General features: G+C 47.6%; 1 protein-coding gene across 1 annotated transcript in view; it reads left to right on the plus strand.

Moving 5' to 3' along the window:
* Positions 1 to 19133, plus strand: part of LOC138245979 (proton channel OTOP2-like) — a 154079-nt gene that overhangs the window by 19762 nt on the left and 115184 nt on the right. The window contains exon 2 of the mRNA XM_069200100.1: positions 17216 to 17624. Coding sequence (XP_069056201.1) covers positions 17252 to 17624 — 373 coding nt within the window. The 5' untranslated portion in view covers positions 17216 to 17251. The remainder of the gene's footprint in view (positions 1 to 17215; positions 17625 to 19133) is intronic.

Consider the following 19133-nt stretch of genomic DNA (forward strand, 5'->3'; position numbering starts at 1 on the left):
TGCCGTAGTCCAGCCTGCTGCTGACGAGGGCCTGTGCCACCGTTCTTCTGGTTTCTGTCGGGATCCACTTGTAGATTCTACGGAGCATGCAGATGAACTAGGGATGACATCACAGAGAGGTGGAACGACCTACGGGGGAAGGTACTTTCCATAGCAGCAAGACACCAGCTAGCCATAAAGAGGACTGGCGGTGGACCACCACCTCCTCCCCCACAACTCACAGCATGGGAGGAGCAAGTCTTGGCAATACTGCATCCTGAGGGCCTGGCCGGAGTCGGAGGAGGACTGGACTTTGGTAAGTCAACTCTCTACTAGTATCACCCTCTTACCTGCGTGCCATCACATACCCTCACCCCCATCACTCCACTACAACCCACACACCCCAATATAACAACCCACTCATCCCAATGCCAAGCCTTGCATGCTGTACCAATGCACAGACACCACTCACAGGACTGCATGGGCACTCATCACTAAAGCATGTACGCCATAGAGAATTAACAAGTCCACCAACATACACAAGTGAAAGCTGGCAGGGCAAATCCATCCATAGAGGGGAAGCTACGGATGTATAATATGTCAGACACAGAAACCATAATACATCATTTACATCCCCACAGGTACCCCAGTCAATGTCAGCGGAGAGAAGGTGCCAGCACTATCCAGTCCTCCAACTGAAGAGGCCCACATTGATGACAGCAACTCTGGTATTCAGGATCTGTAGGACCTACCTGGCCCATCAGCGACCACTGGACAGCCGGTTCCCCAGGCCCAGTCGTTCACCACCACAGAGCCTTTCCCATCAGGAAACACTACCACACCACCCACCCAGCGTACCAATACCTCTGTCTCCAGGACACGTCAATCAGCAGTGTGTCCACCTCTACAGGGACCCCATGATACGACTCTGTCGCCCCATCTCTAGAGGGCGCTGTAAGGGGACTGTCGGAAGCCTGGGAATCACGTTAAACACTTATCTAGAGTCCCTTGCTGACTCCTGTTTGTTTCTTTTTTCTCCATGGTACACTTGTGTAGTACTACATTTGCTTCCTGGGACTGCAAATCCCATAATGCACAGCCTGGTAGTCAGGAAAGCCTGGATTCTGTTTCCCATTGTTTTCTATGGGAGAAGTGCAGTTGCTCCTTTTCACCGGATCCTCTCCTCCAGGACTTGCAAGTGTCTGAAATTACACACACCTGAAACCTCTCCTGTGCAGCCCAGCTTGGAACTGCTTATAAGCTGCCATTTCCTCAAGATCACCGTCGTGCATTGGAGTTTGATTCCTTTGTGTGACAGACCCTTTATCGGATGGTGTTCCAGATTTGTTCCTGTTCCTGATCTGTTCCAGCTTGAACCTGTTTCCTGTTTCTCTGCCCTGCTCCTGATTGTTCCAGCCAGTGTCTGCTCCCTATCTCTTAGCATTGTACCTGTTTGTTTCCTCCAGAGCCTGCTCCCTGTTTCTCTGTCCTGCTCATGCCTTGTTTCAGCCTGAACCTGCTCCCTGTTTCTCAGTCCTGTTTACTGCTTTTTCCTACTCCCTGTATTCCAGCCCTGTCCTTGCCTTTTCCAGCCAGAGCCTGCTCTCAGTTTCCCAGTCCTGTCTCTGTTTGTCCCAGCCAGAAGTTTGCACCCTGTTTTCCAGTCCTAGAGCCAGATGTAGCAACCCGTTTGCGAGTTGCAAACAGCGAAAATCGCCGTTTGCGAGTCGCAAACGTGGGTTTGGCATGCAGAAATGCATATTGCGAGTCGTTACCGACTCGCAATATGCATTTCCGACTCGCAAATAGGAAGGGGTGTTCCCTTCCTATTTGCGAGTCGCTGTGGGATGCAATACCATTTGCGACCGCGTACGCGGTCGCAAATCGTATCGCAGTTACCATCCACTTCAAATGGATGGTAACCCACTCGCAAATTGGAAGGGGTCCCCATGGGACCCCTTCCAGTTTGTGACTGGACCCCAAAATATTTTTTCAGGGATAGGGAGTGGTCAAAGGGACCACTCCCTGCCCTGAAAAAATACCGAAACAAAAGGTTTCGTTTTTTTTTGCAGTGCAGCTCGTTTTCCTGTCAGGAAAACGGGCTACACTTCAAAAAAAAAAAAACTGCTTTATTTAAAAGCAGGTCGCTAACATGGAGGTCTGCTGACGTCAGCAGGCCTCCATGTTAGCGAGTGCCTATACTCGCAATGGGGCCGCAATTTGCGACCCACCTCATGAATATTCATGAGGTGGGTCATTGCGACCCCATTGCGAGTCGCAGTCGGTGTCTGAGACACCGTACTGCATAGCAAATTGCGACTTGCAATTTGCGAGTCGGATGGACTCGCAAATTGCAAGTCGCAATTTTGCATTTTGCTACATCTGGCCCCTAGTCCTGCCTTTGCTTCAGCCTCAGCCTGAGCCTGTTCCCAGTTCTTGCCTCTGCCTCTTAGTTTGTTCCCTTCTGTTTCCGTTTCTTCTTGGTTATTTGTGTCTGGTAAGTGTTCTATCAGTCTTCACCAGTGTATAAGTGTCCTCCTTTGTACTGGGGTTAGCTCCTGGTTTCCAGGAGGCAATTCCAGCCCCCTCCCTTGTCCAGTGTTATACGTCGTCTTTCGTGCCTAACAGTGACAGTGTGCTTTTGCTGTTTTCTCAGGAATCGCCACTGTGTTTCCAGCTGGATCCACAAGAGTGTGTCTTGTGTATGTAAGTGCTTTGCTTGTTTGTACTCTAGGGTCCAGAGACAGAATCACTTCTGCTGCCTCCTTTCTATGGGGCTGGCAGGGTGACTATCTGTAAGAGCAAACAGCGCAGAGGCATTGACATTCCCTTTCACTGTGAGAGGTTCTGCGCCTTACTCTGTGTACAACCCCAGCGTGTTTGTCCATTAGCAATCTGTCTCCTGTTTGTTCAGACAAGGGTTGCTCTGCTTTTACTTTCCTGTGCCTGTCCATAGCTGTCCTTTCCGTATATGCCTTTAGCTGCTCTTCTGCCCCAGTATACTACCTCTTTAGGATATTCAGTGACCTCAAGGGGTGTCCCAACCAAAGTCCTGGTCAGACCCGCCCGAAACCGTGACACCCCAGGGCTCACCTCGCGCCCAAGACACTCATGGACCTGGGGTCAGTGGGCACACAGTTCAGGGGACAGAGGCAAAGGCCAACAGGAACAATGGGAGGACTGCTGTTGGCCAGGGGGAGGACAGGCCCAGGGAGCCGACTCTCCAGGAGGCACTCGCCGAGATCCTGGGAGCCTATCAACATTCCCAGGATACGATGGGCCGGATCCCGGACAATGTGCAGGAGAACAGGTAGCTGCAGGAGGGACAGTACCAGGGGATCAGGGAGGATTTGCAGGCCATTAACAGCACCCTGATCTCCATAGCAGGGGTGCTGGCAGACATGGGCAACTTTATGAGGGAGGCAGTCTCACACCAGCGGGCCCCTTCCACTAGCCAGACGTCTGAACAGCCTTCCACCTCTGCTGCCACTAGTGGCAAGGAGGCGCCGCCACAGGACTCACATGCCACCAGCACCCCTCCCCCTGCAGGAGGTGACCCACCATGCAAACGTTCCCTGTGATCCAGACAGAACCCAGAGACAATTGCCAAGACCCTGCCAGGAAATGAGACTCTCCTGATTATCACCCTTGTGTCCCACTCAGTCACCCTGGCCACCTTGAACTGCCATTTCTATCCTTCCTATGTTCCCTTGGACAATGCAAATGTGTTACAAACAGACTGGAACAATACTCTGGGCTTTCCTCCATCATCACCCCATCCCATTGCACTTGCCCCTCTATATATTAGCACTTCAATAAACACCCTTTGAAAAAAACACTTTTGGAGTATGTCATATATATCAAATATATGTATTCATTGAAACAGGTACAAACTTTGCAAATCAACTGTACAGAGAATGAGCATAGGTTAATGACCTGTAGCTGGCGGTAGTGATCACACCACGAGTATATGTCAGGTCACCTACATCTGCAAAATAAATTGCCAGAGGGAAGAGTAAGTGGGCACAGAAGTGGAAAATATCAGCATGCCATTGCCACACAAATAAAAACCAAAGTAACTGAAATGTGAAGTAACACTGTCCTACCTGTGTGTCATTGGAAGTATTGTCGGATCACATATGTTCTTTTGTTCCTATCCTCATCCTCAGCATACTCATCCTCTATGTCCACAGGGTCTACTGCTGGCACACGGGCATCTCCAGCCTCCTCCTCCTGCAGGAATGGGACATGGCGTCTGAGGGCCAGGTTATGCAACATGCAGCATGCCACCACTATCTGGCAGACCTTCTTTGGTGAAATAGCACAGGGCCACCTTTTAGATGTAGGCACCAGAACCTGGCCTTCAGGAGGCCAAAGGTCCTTTCAATTATCCTTCTGGTTCACCCATGTGCCTCATTATAATGTTCTTCTGCCCTTGTCGTGGCATTCCTCCAAGGGGTCAGCAGCCATGATAGGTTTGGGTAACCAGAGTCACCTGCAAATATTGAGGGACAACATTTAGCCACACACTATCCTATAGAGCCCACGCCATACCCATACACTAACATCTACTGGGTGGGAACCATGGCTCACCTGTTAGCCACACCCTGTGCCTCTGTAGTTGGCCCATCACATTTGGGATGCTGCTATTCCTCAGGGCAAAGACATCATGCACCGAATACTTAGCATTGACATTGGAGATGTACTGGTCTGCCAAGCACACCATCTGAACATTCATGGAGTGGAAACTCTTACGATTCCTGAACAACTGTTCATTCTGCTGTTGGGGGGACACATGCAATATGTGTACCATCAACTGCCCTAATTATGTTGGGATTATGTCCCAATGCATAAAACTCAGCCTTCACAGTGGCCAAATCCTCAACCTGAGGGAAAGCAATGTAGCTGCACATGTGTTTTATCAGGGCAGACAACACTCTTGCCAGCACGTTTGAGAACATTGGCTGTGACATTCCTTCTGCCAAGCCCACTGTTACTTGGAAAGACCCAGTTGCCAAGAAATGGAGCACAGATATCACTTGCACAAGAGGGGGGAATCCCATTGCAGATATCAGGTCAGGTTCCAACTGGGCACACAGCTCTGTGATTGTGGCCCTGTCAAGTGTATTGGTGAGGATAATGTGCCTGTCCTCCAGTGTTGCCAAGGCCACCATCTCCTATTCATTCGCAGCGGTAGGAATCTAAGGGACAAAAGAGTGAGGAGCCGGTCACAAACTGAACAATGGAGCTACAACAGAAGTTTGCATCCTGTAAACATGTAATGGGTCAGTGTGATTTGTCCAGTATATGCTAATATCTCTTGTGACGCAGCATTATTCCAGGGCCTGCCCCCCCTCTGAAATGGCGTCTGCCTGTCCTGTGTGGAGGGATAGGTGGAAGTGAGGTAATTCCGCTGACGTTGTGCGCCGTTGCGGGAGGCGGTCGGGAACCGTCGTGCAACTCCTAATTGGTTAACATTGGGCCCCTATGTGGTACAGTGGCCAATGGTGATCTACGCTGGCAGTGACAGTATGCACCGGCGTAGACGTGACTGCCATTTTCTATCATATTCCTCACTTGCTACCTGACCTTCCATAGGAGAGGACCTACACTGCATGTGCTGCTATGACCTGTGTCTGGAACCTACCATGGCCTGTGTGACCGGGAAAAGGGCTCCTGTGTGTATTGCCTCTGCAGGTCAGCGCCCATCAAAAGAAGGGTATATGGCGTGCCATCGCCAAGGTGGTGCGGACCCTGGGGGCCTATGGCAGGCGGAGCACCCAGTGCCGCAAATAGTGGGAGGACCTGAGACGCTGAGCAAGGAAGACGGCAGCGGCCCAGCTTGGATGGCCTCCCAACGGGGAAGGGGTGCCTGTCGAACCCTGACCCCCCTGATGGCCCACATACTTGTGGTAGCCTATCCAGAGCCTGATATGCGCTTGAGGGGATCACAGCAGCCACAAAGGGGTGAGCACAGTGCCCATCATTACAACTTACGCATGGTAGGATGGTATCCGGGTAGTGGATGTGTGTCAGTGGGTGCCCCCAGGCCAGGCCTGACATTGCAGCATAGGTCCCCTGGTGGGTAGCTAGGATTCAGAAGGGATAATCCTGCTATCTAGCTCGTAGGCATCCATAATTGTCAGGGCTGCGTGGGTCCCAAGTGTGCTGCATTTGGCGGTGTGTGCCCCTCCCCATGCCTTGGTGGCAAGATATTTCTCTGGTAGTGCAACGCATAGTGTGTAAGCCTTTTCCCTGTGTGTGAGGGTGCTGTGTACGTCAACAGCGGTGTTGGTGCAGCCATTGACCCAGTGTATCCTTTGTATCTTCCCCCCTTCCTTGTTTTGTCATCATGTCCTTATGTGCATTAGCAACATCTGGTGGAGGAGCAGAGGCACAGGCGACAGAGGGAGCTGCATCCCACAGGACTCAGGAGGCAGAGTCCACCGACCGTGGGGGCACCAGTGGGACAGAGGGAGAGGGGAGCACCACGGCGGAGACTAGAGGGGACAGTTCAGACTCAGATACCTCCTCCGATGGAAGCTCCCTAGTGGTGGCGGACACTTCTGTGACCACTCCAGCTACAGGTACAGCTGCCACCCCCATACCAGCACTGCCCTCCCAGCAGCCCCTCATCGAGTTGCCCTTGCCTGCTCATCCAGGAGGGTGGGCATCTCCTTCGCCCCAGGCACCTCAGGCCTTGCTCCAGTGAGCCCTGCTGCCCTGAGTGAGGAGGCTATTGACCTCCTGAGATCCATCTCTGTAGGGCAGTCAACCATTGTGAATGCCACCCAAGGACTGGCAGCCCATATGCAACAATCTAATGCATTCCTGAATTGCATTCACACTGGATTGGCGGCCCAGCAGAGATCGATTCAGGCTCTGGCCTCCTCTCTGATGGCAGCCATTGTCCCTGTTTCTACTGTCCCCCTTCCAACTTCCAATGCCCAGTCCCATTCCCCTCAACCCCAACCTATCCCAGGCACACATACAGATGAGCATGCACACAAGACAACACCCAAGAGTGTCACAGGCAAACACAAGCATCACACTTCATCCCATAGGCACTCACACAAACACCATCCAGTTGCAGACACAACAACATCCACTATTTCCACTGACTCCCCCTCCTCCACTACCATCACCTCCCTCCCAGCCATGTCCACATTCACACCTGCAGTCACTACATCATCATCCACTACCAGCATCATCACCACACCTAGCAGAACCCACACCTCACTGGCAGACACCTCCACAACATTCATGCACACGTCCCCTGTGTCTGTCCCCCTCCTAAAGTACACAAACGCAAGCACTCAGACACCCAACAGCCATCCACCTCACAATAGCATACAGCCCATGCACCTGCACCCAAATCCAGCAGACAGACACCTCCAATAACCACTCCCTCATCCTCCACTCCCATTCCTTCTCCCTCTTCCCGCCCTAATGTCCCTAAAAAACTGTTCCTATCCACGCTTGACCTCTTCCGTAACCCTCCCCCAATCCTGCACGTATGGCCAGGGTATCACGAACCCAGCCAAGCACCTCAGCCACATAGTCCATGGGCCCGATCCTAACCGCACCCACTCGTGGTGGAAAGGGAGCCAGGCCACATGTACTGAAGGGGAAGGAGCCTGCACTAGCCAGCCTAAAAGGGAAGGAGCCTGTCCTAGCAGGCAAGAAGGGCAAGGAGCCTGCACCTGCCACCCGAAAGGCCAAGGAGCCTGCACCAGCAGGCAGGAAGGGCAAGGAGCCTAGACCAGCAGCTGTAACAGAGCCCCAACCACCAACCATGGTTATGCATCCATCCGAGGGTGCAGGGGATGTGAAGGAGCCTCCCCCCACCAGCAGTACCACCACTCTGCATCCGTTCGGGGGTGCAGGGGATGTGCAGGAGCCTCCCCCCACCAGCAGCATCATCACTGTGCATCTGTCCGAGGGCGCAGGGGATCTGAAGGAGCCTCCCCCCAACAGCAGCACCACCACTGTGCATCCGTCCGAGGGTGCAGGGGATGTGCAGGAGCCTCCCCCACCAGTAGCACCACCACTGTGCAGCCGTCACCACCGGCAGATGCTATGTAATCCTGCCTCCATGAGCTGCTCTGCGGCCTGCCCCCTCCAGAACCAGTGGGCAAGACACACACCTGAGAGACTGTGGCCTATCACTACCCAGGATCAAGCACAGGCATGTTGCCCCATCCAGAACCAGTGGGCAAGACACCCACTTGACAGACTGTGGCCCATCACTCCCCAGGATCAAGCACAGGGCAGGTTGCCCCATCCAGAAACAGTGGGCAAGACACCCACCTGAGAGACTGTGGCCTTGCACTCCCCAGGATCAAGCACATGGCATGTTGCCCATCCAGAAGCAGTGGGCAAGACACTCCCTCAACAGACTGTGGCCCATCACTCCCCAGGATCAAGCACAGGGCATGTTGCCCCATCCAGAACCAGTGGGCAAGACACCCACTCGGCAGCCTGTGGCACATCACTCCCCAGGATTAAGCACAGGGCAGGTTACCCCATCAAGAACCAGTGGGCAAGACACCCACTCGACAGACTGTGGCCCATCACTCCCCATGATCAAGCACAGGGCAGGTTGCCTCATCCAGAACCAGTGGGCAAGACACCCACATGAGAGACTGTGGCCTTGCACTCCCCAAGATCAAACACAGGACATGTTGCCCCATCCAGAACCAGTGGGGAAGACACCCACTCGACAGACTGTGGCCCATCACTCCCCAGGATCAAGCACAGTGCAGGTTGCCCTCTCCAGAACCAGTGGTAATGTTTCATCTCCCGGCTGAGGTGCCCCCTCCCCCATCTCCATGAAGTGCCTGCCTATTTACCAACTGATGCCCCTGCAGTGTTCTCTCCGTGTTGAAGCAGGTGACAAGTGGGGACTTGGACTTTGGCCTGTGGCCATGTGGGCCACGCAAATTGAGGACTGGGCTGTGTTTCTTTTTCTGTAAATTTGTATATATCTGTTATATTGCCTACCTTATTATTTCTACTGTGTTTATCTTATTACAAACACTTTGGCGAAATCGTTTTGTCCTTGAATTATTCAGCCGATTTACGGGGATAAATTGTTTTTCTTGTGCAGCTGGTTGTGTGTTTGGTGTGTGTGTGTATGGGGTGTGTGTTGTGCGTGTGTGTGTCACTATTGTTTTCCTCCCCCCCCCTTGTGTGCTAAGCGGCTGCACTCACTGTCATCATCTTCACCGGTGTTGGTGTTTGTGGTGAAGCAGAACGTAGAATATCATCGGAAAAACATGCAGTTCTAGTTCCATGGCGGCTTGGTTCTTCCCTGTGTCTCCAATGGTGAGTCCTTTCACTTCTTAGCTCAGTTTTTACCGGGATTTTGATGTTGTTGGAACCACCCCGGAAAAGGTGGCAGTTTGCAGGGTCTCAATATGGTGGTCGGAACATTGTTCCGCCTGGCTGAAGGCAGCTGCATCCGTGGTGGCTGTTGTTTCCGCCCTGGAAGTCGGTGTGGTACATTGGCTGTCTTTCAGAGATCTTTTCGCCATGGTCAGAATTTGGCAGTAGTTACGGCCAGACTATTGGCGGTATTACTGCTACTTTATCACTGACCGCCAGGGTTGTAATGAGGGACAAAGTATGGTTTTCAGTTACTCTGGATCGTTCTTGAGATGCTCCTGCTCTGTTTCCCCTGTATCGGAACATCCTGATTGATAATCAATGCAACTGGCACCAATTAGAGATCTCTACATCTGATGGTGTGGAGGATTACAGAGTAGGACGAAAAATTTCAGAGCTTTCCTTCGAAGCTTCAGCCTATATTAAGAAGGCCTGGTTGGATACCACAATTTTGAGATACAGTTGAACCTAGAGAAGACAGTCCCATTTGGTCTGCAATATGGTCTCAAAACATTGAAAAGTAACTGACTCCCAAATTGGGGTGGTAACTGATTCACAAAAGGGCCCCTTTCGGCCACTTCCTCTTTGTTAATCCAGAAAGAAGTTTCATGGGAATGCCTGTGGTCCACAGGACCAGCGCTAACTCTCAGTAACAATTATTCTAAAAAAAGTTTTCTTTATTTAAGCACAATCAGACATCATGGTCTGCCGACCCTTGCAGGCCACCATCTGTCATTGTGGCCTGTCGCATGGCATCTCAAATTACAACCTGCATAATAACAATGAATTCGGCCAGATCAATCTTAATTGTGAGCAAATGAGGCCTAATTTTACACCTCTGAATGCCTAAGAATCTCACACAATTCACCTAAAAGGAAAAAACAGATTCCGAAGGTAATTACTTCTGCCTCTTTGCATTAAAACTCAATGAGCGAGTTTTTCAAGCAACAAAAATAACAAAATAAGACAAAAATAAGACTCTTGGGATGCTTCAGAGCCATAAGTACTAAACTGTGGTGAACAGCAGCAAAAAAACAACTTTGATTTTTTATAGTTAATTCATTTGAATTTATAAGGTCTCAGTCTTCTTTAAAAATCCCTTTGAGTTGGGTTTTATTAGCACACCTACTATGGCAATGTTTCCTAAGCAACAAACCATATGATTCCATGTTCCTCAATATTGAGTCACTTAAATTAATGGGCTTCTGTTTTTTCACACCAGACTGAATGCCCTCCTTCTAAGTACGTCTAGAATTTTGATGCAGAAATTCTGCATGCAAAATTATCAATATTGTGTTATAGGTAATTTGGGAATATGACATTACCATGGAATTCTGATTTTTTGCTCATGGAACTATTTCCATGAACAAATCCCACCAGGTCTTCATGTCATGGAACATGTTAACAAAAAACTCGATTAGTTCTGGTCTCTGGGCTGTATTACAACAGTTTTTACTTTAAAGTATCCATCAATTCCAGCATTATTTTTAATACTGATAAAGGAAGAAACTTTTGGCTCCAAAAATGGTGCCTCAAATTCATTACACACACATGCTCACACAAACGTACTGGAGTCCTAACTCATGCTGTGGGAACTCCTAAAGATACAGGTCTCTCTGCAGTGGCACTGGAAGGATGGATGCGGGTTTGCTGCAGAACCCCCAGATATCCTTAATGGGGTTCAGATGGAGAATTAAGAAAGAGACCATGAAGCATTAAGTGTGCACTTCAATACAAATTGTCAGTAGATAATGCGCCGCGGAATATTTGAAATGAGAGATGTACTTACTATTCCTTTCTCTGACTGCAAATCGTGGGTCATGAAGCCACTTTATTTCAGGTTCAATTTTGTGACACTTAAGCTCGCAGAACGTCTGAAAGCCTGATGGCCTGTGCTGAGCTTGCAGTGACCACAACGCCTTGAGAAATATAGAGGAGATCTTGAGACTATGAGTGCACTGTCCCTTTACTTCAGTTACAGAACATTTCATAAGTCAATACCAAAATATGGCTAAGTGTGTGTTGTTGATCAGTGACTGAATAACATTTTCGAAAGTCCCAATTCCAGATGAAGCCTGATTGACTGTGTTATTTATAAAAGATGTGTCAAAGGCATGAAAACCCATGTGAATCGTATTTTAGGGCAGCCACCTGTTGGGCCTGTCTCGATGCAGCTGCGTTACATAAAAGCCCTACTTTGACCTTTACCACATACTTGTACTTTTATTAATTTATTAAAATGCTTCTTCATGGGTATTGTATTATTTTAATTAGTGACACAATTGCTGATGTGAGGGTGGAAATATTCAAGAGAGTTTCTGAGACATGTGCGAAAGATCAAATATCTTAAATGTATATGAGCAGTCTGGTGCAGTATTATGGCAACGGTGCTAAGGCCCTAATGGAAGCAAGCACAATGGACCCTGTTTATTGTGCTTTGATAGTGAAAAGATGCCATACTTGGAGTGCAAGTAGCCCCTCACTTCCGTTGGCAGTGGTGCCACTGCACATGCTGCACTAGTGGTGACTACACCGTTGGCGTGGGAAGTACAACTTAGGACCTTCAGGTCAGGTGACATTGATGGCCAACAGCCCCCCTCCCTTGATACTTATACTAGCAGCACTATCTTTCTCTGCACTCATGGGGGAGTGAGGAGGATCCGACATCAGCATCTGGAGGTAGGCTGTGTAGGTGCAGCGAACCCCACTACTACATTTAGCTGTCAGATGGTTCAACCCACTTCGGCAAGCATGCAACCGGGAGTTGCACGTCAGGGATTTATAGGCAGACACTGCCAATATGGATATTGCAATGATCGTTCTTGTAGATTTGCTGTGACATATATTTCCTCAGTGGAGAAACAAGCCTGAAGATGTTCACACAGTAATGAACTACACATGATAACCACCTGGCTTTACTGACTCATGTTTGAGCAGAACAACATCACAGTTATGCAACACCAAGGGCAGGCCCTAGATTAACACAAAACGTCGCTCTGAGGTAATGCCAGGTGTAGTGCTGCTGACTTGACGTTCAGTATTAAAACCTTAGCATAACCTAACAAATATAACTAATACCATCAGAAGTACACCAGGATTGCCGTGCCACCAGTTCTTTGCAGGAGTAGGGCTTTGAGAAACAGGTAGACAGGCACAGAAGTTGGATGATTGTGGTTATGGCACTTGACAATGTTGGCATCTTGAATTCCATCCTACCATCCTAGATTGCAGCGTGGCAGAAACAATTATATAAAATAGAGCAAAGGTGAAACTTCTATGGCACATACTAACTAATATTTTTAAGGTGTCCTAAACTTTCGAAAGCCAGTTTCAATTAAAGGAGTAGGACTTTGCAATTTGCACCTGTTGTAAGCATACGGCAGAATCCGGGCAGATGGAATAGGAGGAAGGAGTGCCAGAGATGCTGATTGGGACTTTTGGAATCAGGAGACAGCTGCAGCCCCAAATTAAGGGTCAATCAGCTTGGGGAAGGAATCCCTGGAACACGCAGGAGCTGGATGCATTGACTGTGGCTGGAGGAGATTCCGTCAAGCACAGACCCACAGGACAGCAGTCTCAGATAGAGGATTTAACACCAGTCTAGAGCTAGTCATGCTGGTTATCAGCTGCAGCACCTCTTATAACCAAAGCAATTCCAAGAGGTGAGCAAGGGATAATCAAGCACTAGGACCAAAGATGTACCAGAGATGCCTATTGCAGGAAGAAGATGAGACAGCAGCAGCAGTCAGTGCATCGATAGAGAACAGGAGGGCTCACGAACAAAGTAAGTCTTGAAGGCTGAGATGCTGGAAACATTAGCCCAAGAAATATGAAAAGTCTGTTTGAAGGTTCAGACTTGTTCTCCGAACAAAAGCAGCCTTCCTGCACAAGGTTGGAACATCCTTTAATATCGGGCAGTCAATCACATTGCTGGCATTTAATACACTGCCTCATCCCTCCAAGAAGGAAGATCGGCTATATTGTCTTTACTCAAAAAGATCTCTTAGCTTCTATACTGGTTGTTTATGGGAATACCAAGAGGATAGCTAACTTTTCGTCAGTTTCTCTGGAACTAAGAAAGGAAAAGTGGTTCAGAAGCGAACCATTTCCCAATGGATTGAACTGTGCATCAAGATTTGCTACGGGCTGACCAAAAAGCAACCTCCCGAGAGTTTGTGGACCCATTCCACTATAGCTAAGGTTGCCACCATGTGCTGGGATGCGGTGTGCCAGTCTTGGACATCTGCCATGTTGCTATGTGGACGTCCTTCCATGCATTTACTAAGTATTATTGCCTGGCAGAGCTGGACTAGGAAACTAATGTAGCCCTGGCAAATTTTGTCAAACCAACCTCCATAGGGTGCATAGTGAGCATGCCTGACCACTACTACAAAGGGGCTGGGAGGGGTTCTTCCCTGCCCAAGAAAATATGGGGAAAAAAATGGCAAAAACGGTGCATTCTGCAACACATTTTTCATTATATATTCAATTGTATTAGTTTTTCAAGCAAAGTAAATGATGACTTTACAGTGCACCAGGATACAGCAATCTTTATTGGGGCTCTTCAATGATTCCTTCACCATCACCCTCTAACAGTTCCTTTCATTTCTCCAAGGCCCTCTCTCACATGCTGTTTGTTTTGTAGCCCCTATCTTACCAGTGTAGAGTGCTAGAGCACTTTACATCACACACGCATACAGAAACAACAAATCATACATGTATAAATCATTGTATAGAAAATGTTACATAAAACGAAGGGGACTACAAGGTGTAGGATTCATCCATACTGGTAGGCATTTTTTAAGAGTGCTTGATCTGGGAAAGCATAAACTCAGGATTCAGAACGTAACACAGTGGTTAGGGTTGACTACTAATACAAGTTTATTTCTACCAAACCCTTTTAGCAAAATAAGGATAATCAAAGAAAGTTTACTAACCTGTACCATGCAGTTTGCAGCCAGCTCTTTGATGGCAGTTCATAGCTCACTGTGCAAGATTATGATTGTAACTTATGAATTGCATAGTAATAAAAGGATTTCTGTGACAAAAGCAGTATCACACTGAGCATTGCACATAAAATACTGTTCTGTGATCTGCATAGTACATGTTCTTTGCAGCAGGCATATTAACCTTCTTCACTACCTTAGATGAGTCAAACCTGCCACTAGACAAAAGTCCAATTACTTTCATCAGGTACCTCAATAAACAAAGCTATCTTGGCACTTTTATTGTTGCCTGAATACTGTTGGATATAAAAGGAACTCTGCAGTGCTTTTAAAACTGCTGCACTGCTACAAAACCGGCCCCCCACTAACAAAGGCAGCCTCCAACCTTCGAGCCTCCCAGAGAAATGCCCTATGCCCGGTATGGCCAGTCGCACCTTTTTACCTGGATAGGCAGGTCCAGCGGGTTCGGCATTTTGCTCGATCTGTCCTGTAGAATTTACTGGTCTGGGCCATTCCACAGACTCACCAGCTGAAGAGGCACTGCTTTGGTATATATTTAAAAGGTGAGAAATCTGCATTTCGAAGTCTCCATCAGACGTTACTTACCGTTAATACAGACTCTATCTAACTGCAGGTTCTTCACTGACCCATCCTGCGCTCAGTTCTGTAGAATGAATGTATACTGTTTATTAATAAGGTTCCATCTATTGATAACATCTGCGCACAGCCACCTCTTGAATTCTATGGGCTCCATATTTGTTGGCACAGACAGAGTTCTGAAAGAAACTGATGTCAGCATGTGGGTGTGGCACATACATAGGGGTCCTAATACCATATCCAGGGCGAGGCACATCTGTCGCGGAGCCTCACAACACCACCTGCTGGTACGTGAGGGAACTGCTAGGAAAGTTTCCTGACCAGATTGATGGGGCCCACACGCAAGTTGGTTTAACTCTGTACCAAAACATCAGGAGTACAAATGTCACCACTCCCATTTAGCATTACAATCATCATGCCACCATTCTCAACTGTATTACAAGGTGAAAGAATTATCATGGACTAAGAGACACAAAGTAACTCTGACATACACCTATGTTACTACAACCTATATCCACCACTACTCTGTACTGATCCAGCCTGACAATTAAGGATATCCTCAAGGTGAAGAATCTAGCGTCTCTACCAGAAAAAGCGCTACTGAAGGTAAGTAATTTGTTCTTTATTTCTATCTGAATTGGTGAAAATTAGGTTGAGCATGTCTCTTGCTTGGTGTGTGTAATAGTTCACCAAAAGAAGCAGTCCTAATGTCATGAAGGCATTAACCACTTTGGCGCAGGAAGGGTTTTAAGAGCGATTGGCCGAAATTTTAAAGTCAGCTAAGGTCAGGTGTTTCTAAAAGAGTGATTGATAAATAAATAGTTCGTTCTCATAACCATTACAAGTAGTTTATAGAGATTTGAGAGGGGGTTAGCTCAAAATACAGCCCAACTCGCCACGTTTTTCTTATCAAGACTGAGACAGATGTTCTCTGTGTCGCTAAATTGTACATTGCACTGTACATATTGTGATGACTTAATATTTAGGGATTCATGGTAGAGGAATGCTAGCCTACCCCCCACCCCGCTTAAAAGGGTAATCTATTGTAGTGATCTAAAATTTGCTGGTACTAAACCATCACTGATTGTTTTACAATAACTCATGATCTGGGTCTCAGACATAAATAAGAGGTCCAGCTGCTAATCTCCATCTTACAAGGGCTCTATGGTTAACAGCTGTTAACATGTGTTGCAAATACCTGCTTTTATCGTAGCACGTCTTCTGCTTGGTATTTGTGATATGAACTTAAAAATTATGATGCTCTTAGTGGGAGATTATAAATTCTCCTTGTGCAAGCTGTTGGCCGTTCCAGTCCTTGTTGTGATAAAAATTACTTGCTGGCCACTTGAATCTTGGGGAGCAAGAGACATATTGGCTTTCCGGTGTTCGAGTTTGGCAATGGATAGGCACAATTGGGTTGCCTTAAGCGTGCTTTAGGTGTACCATAGGTATGCTGTGGCCACCATTAAACACCTTAATCAGGTACAAATGGGGGCATAAAGCCCAGAAATTAATGCCGGATCTGCCCCAAGTCAGGCAGAAATCAAGTAGGGGAAATATTGGCCAACAGAAATAAACTGCCAACAGAATTAATTAAAACAACAAACAAAGTTAGAAAGCAAAAGAGACAAAGGTATCTTCGGGGCTACTAGAAAAAGAAGGTAAACTACAAGAAAACAGGATTAAAATAAGAACAAGTCCAAGCGCCAAGCACCCCACTTCCTGTAAGGCCCTACAAAGAAATAATGAAAAAGGAGGGTGAATGCTTTCAAAGGGGTTTAGTTTATTCACTTTATGAGTCAGTCTCCAGCCCACGTTAGAAGGAAATCAGGTTGTGCAATCGGAATGAGTTCAAATTGCAAGCAAACCTAAAATAAAATAAAAAAAGGCCAAGCAACCATTAGGACTTCACTCAGAATAAGGTAAACTGAAATATAATAGAATTAAAATATGAACATGTTTGAAGGCCAGGTACCCATCTGATTTTAAGAAAATAAAAAGGAAGGCTGAATAGTTCCAATCATGCTTAGGAGATAGTTTAATCTTTATCAATCTGTGAATCATTTCCATAAAGCCCTTGTTATATTCTTTGCTTTCAGTATGTTAGCATGTTACACCTGAAAAAATCTTTGCATCTCTCTCGCACACAGGTGGGTGCACTTTGTTGGTTCCTCAGCTATTCAAAAGCCTTTGGTATGCTTCTTGGTCTAACCTAAGGACCCAGTAATGAATGTTTGTCATAAATGTTCGAACATATCCTGTAAGTGAAATCATTCACATTCTATTTTGTCTCTTCAACCAACCAGTGAGGCATCAGTCAGTGGATCGACTGTTAACCAACCATGATGGTAAAGGACAGCCAAAAGGAGTCCGACATGGAAGTAGAAATGAGTGAGACTCTCTCCCCTGACCAGAAAGTGGTGTCAGACCCTCAAAGAGATCATTCAAATACACCTAGTCACTTTGGAATTTGGAAGAAAGGAGGTCGTCTGTTTTCTGCCCTAGTGGCAATGAACATCCTCCTGTTGGGATGCTCCCTTATCACCTCAGGCTCACTGAAGGAGGTGCCCATCCACGAGTCAGAGGTGCTAGTGTATCTGTCTGTCCTGATGAGCTTGTCTATCCTGTGGATGTGCTTCCAAATGTTCTTCACCAACAAGCACCATGACTCCGTTCTTTTCAAGGACTGCCATGCAGGACCCATTTGGCTGCGAGGTAAGCCATCTGCAATACAAGCAGAGCCAGACTACGTAACTCACAAATCAGCATAATGTTTTTGTGTTGTTCTGTTGGGCACTAGTAATGTGGTAATTCGGCCTTATGTTCATTAATGAGGGACTGCACATTTGGGGAGACCCAAGTCTGGGGAGACTCTGGAATAGATATTTTACAATAGTTCTTTGAGGTCCCTTTTAAATTGCAGAGGTTGTCATGTTAAATATGAGTTATTATAGCATTCCAGATCTCTAGCACATTTCCACAGTATGACTGTTTTAGGCTGGAAGGTGGCATGGGCAGTGCTGGGGTCCCCCTGCCCAGCACCCTTGTAATGCGGACTGTCACCTGTAGGCAGCAGCATTGCCGCCGGCTCTATTACAAGCCAGCGACAATGCTGCCACCACTTTCCCCCTGGGCTGCTGGACAGAAACCTTGGTTTCTGCCCATCAGCCCAGCAGGAAAGTCGTAATAGGGCAGTCGGGGAGGTCGCCAATAAGGCAGCAACCTCCCGTTGGACAGTCAGTGGATGGGTCATCCCATCCTCCGAACTTGTAATCTGGCCCTTAATGTCCCCAGTGCCATTCTGGAGGCCAGCCAACTGACCCTTGGAGTCTCTGCTTTAGATTTGGGCTGGGAATTACCTTTTCCACGAGCCAGGCATGCAGAACAGAGTCCAAACTCCACTGGCTCAAAATGCTGTCAACATTCACCTCAATTGTTCTATCCTCCTATTGACAGTTTCCCCAGTGTTTTCTGACAAACCAATCTCCAGACAGGAGTGAGAGCATGGCAAGAAATATTATTGTCTTTATTTAAATGTTAACAAGAACTACATTCAGTGATTTACAAACAGAAACCATCTGGCATACTTCATGAAGTGCATTTAGATCACCACACAAGTAGCGCAGGCCACTGTCAGAAGTCTTACCTCCACCAGAGATAGCAAGAAAATGAATGCCAATCATGCTAAAAAGATAGCATAAAGTAAATCTCAGACAACCACACCTTAAGGTAGGATTTTTAGAAATGAAAAACCTGAAGAAAGAGCAGAAAAATATTCAAGCCTTTGCTCTCAGTTCCAGCTCTGGACTTTAGCTTTATCAACCAGTGTTTGTCTTAATAATTGAGTTGAAAAGCGTTCCCTCCGTCCAAATGCATTGAGCTTTTTCATGAGTTGGAGGAGACCACAATCACTGCAAGAGAGATCAATAAGGACATCGAGCTAAGGTGGTGGGATATTCTCTAGAACAATTTAGGGCCTCAATACAACTTTAGCGGTCCGACCGCTGTATCGCCAAAATTACAGTGGGGAGGCAGCCACCAAGCAGCAGCCTTCCAGCTGCCATATTATGAGTTTCCTGCTGGGCTGGCCGGCACAGACAGTGGAGCAGCATTGGCTTCGGCTCTCAGGGAGAGCAGAGGCCAATGCCGCTGCACTGTCTGCATCACCAGCACACTTGTAATGTGCATTGGCAGACAGTGTGCATTCTGAGTGTGCTGGCAGGG

This window comes from Pleurodeles waltl, chromosome 7 (genome assembly GCF_031143425.1).
Source record: "Pleurodeles waltl isolate 20211129_DDA chromosome 7, aPleWal1.hap1.20221129, whole genome shotgun sequence".
NCBI lineage: Eukaryota > Metazoa > Chordata > Amphibia > Caudata > Salamandridae > Pleurodeles > Pleurodeles waltl.